We start from the raw sequence: 1,031 nt of genomic DNA on the forward strand, positions 1-1,031 counted from the left end.
TTTTGGTCGAAATCACGTTCTTGGTAGAAATCACATTCTTGACCGAAATCAGTTGTTTTCGGTCAACCAAACCTTAATTGTTGATTTTTCTGAGTTTTCGGTGTGACATTCCTTGATTATTGGACAAGTTTTTATTTTTTAATCAATTAAAAAAAATTATTAAAAAAATGGAACCTCAACACAGTGCATTGCATCAAGAACTGGATTCGATCATGGGAACTACTATGAGAATTCCATGACTTTTATCAGCCGATGGGTTTCCAGAATGGAAATACAGGATTGAGAAGTACATCAAGATGAAAGACTTTAAGATATGGAGAAGCATCCTTAGGGTCCCAGTTAGAATTACCACAACACTTGAAAATGGTACTGTGATTGACAAAGAAGTGGAGAACTATACTGATGATGACTTTGAGAAAATTGAAGAACAGGAAAAGGCACTTGCAACTTTGACCATGGCTTTATCTCCTGACATCGCTCAAGGATTCAGAGAATATAATTCTGCAAAGGCGCTTTGGGAAGCCTTAATAGAGGTTTATGAAGGAAATGATGATATGAAACAGAGTAGACAGGATATGCTGCGTCAAAAGTTTAACATGTTCAACCATGTTCTTGGGGAGACTCTTGAAGCCCAACTTCAACGATTCATCACACTCACTACTGAAATGAGCACTGCTGGAATTTCTGTACCACAGTCGGAGATAAACAAGAAGCTATTGAACTCTCTTCCCAAATCATGGGACATGAATGTTTCTGTTATTAAGAAGACCAAGGATCTTAACAGGCTTACTCTTGCTGAGACTATGACTATCATCAAGGCTTGAGATTTGGATGATAAGCAGCGTAAGATAAATCATGTGAATTCCTACTCCACTGCAAACCTAGGAATTTCATCAAACAATGCTTTCTCATCACTCACTGTTCCACAAACTCAAGCATTCACTGTTCCACAAACCCATGCTATTCCACCTACTATGTCTTATCAACACTCTGTCTCCTCCTCAAAAGCTCCTGCCACAATCTCAACCCCC

General features: G+C 38.6%; 1 protein-coding gene across 1 annotated transcript; it reads left to right on the forward strand.

Moving 5' to 3' along the window:
* Positions 1 to 296: 296 nt before the first annotated feature.
* On the forward strand, positions 297 to 824 carry LOC145165060 (uncharacterized). Its single transcript, XM_079083695.1, has one exon. It carries the CDS (start codon positions 297 to 299, stop codon positions 822 to 824), a length of 528 nt encoding a protein of 175 aa, XP_078939821.1.
* The last annotated feature ends 207 nt before the right edge of the window (positions 825 to 1,031 follow it).

This window comes from Lactuca virosa, chromosome 3 (assembly GCF_052849685.1).
Source record: "Lactuca virosa cultivar CGN04683 chromosome 3, Lactuca_virosa_CGN04683_v6, whole genome shotgun sequence".
Classification (NCBI taxonomy): Eukaryota; Viridiplantae; Streptophyta; class Magnoliopsida; order Asterales; family Asteraceae; genus Lactuca; species Lactuca virosa.

What these genes read in the sequence shown, in the direction of transcription:
- LOC145165060 (XM_079083695.1), top strand. Translation starts at nt 297, where the DNA reads ATGAAAGACTTTAAGATATGGAGAAGCATCCTTAGGGTCCCAGTTAGA.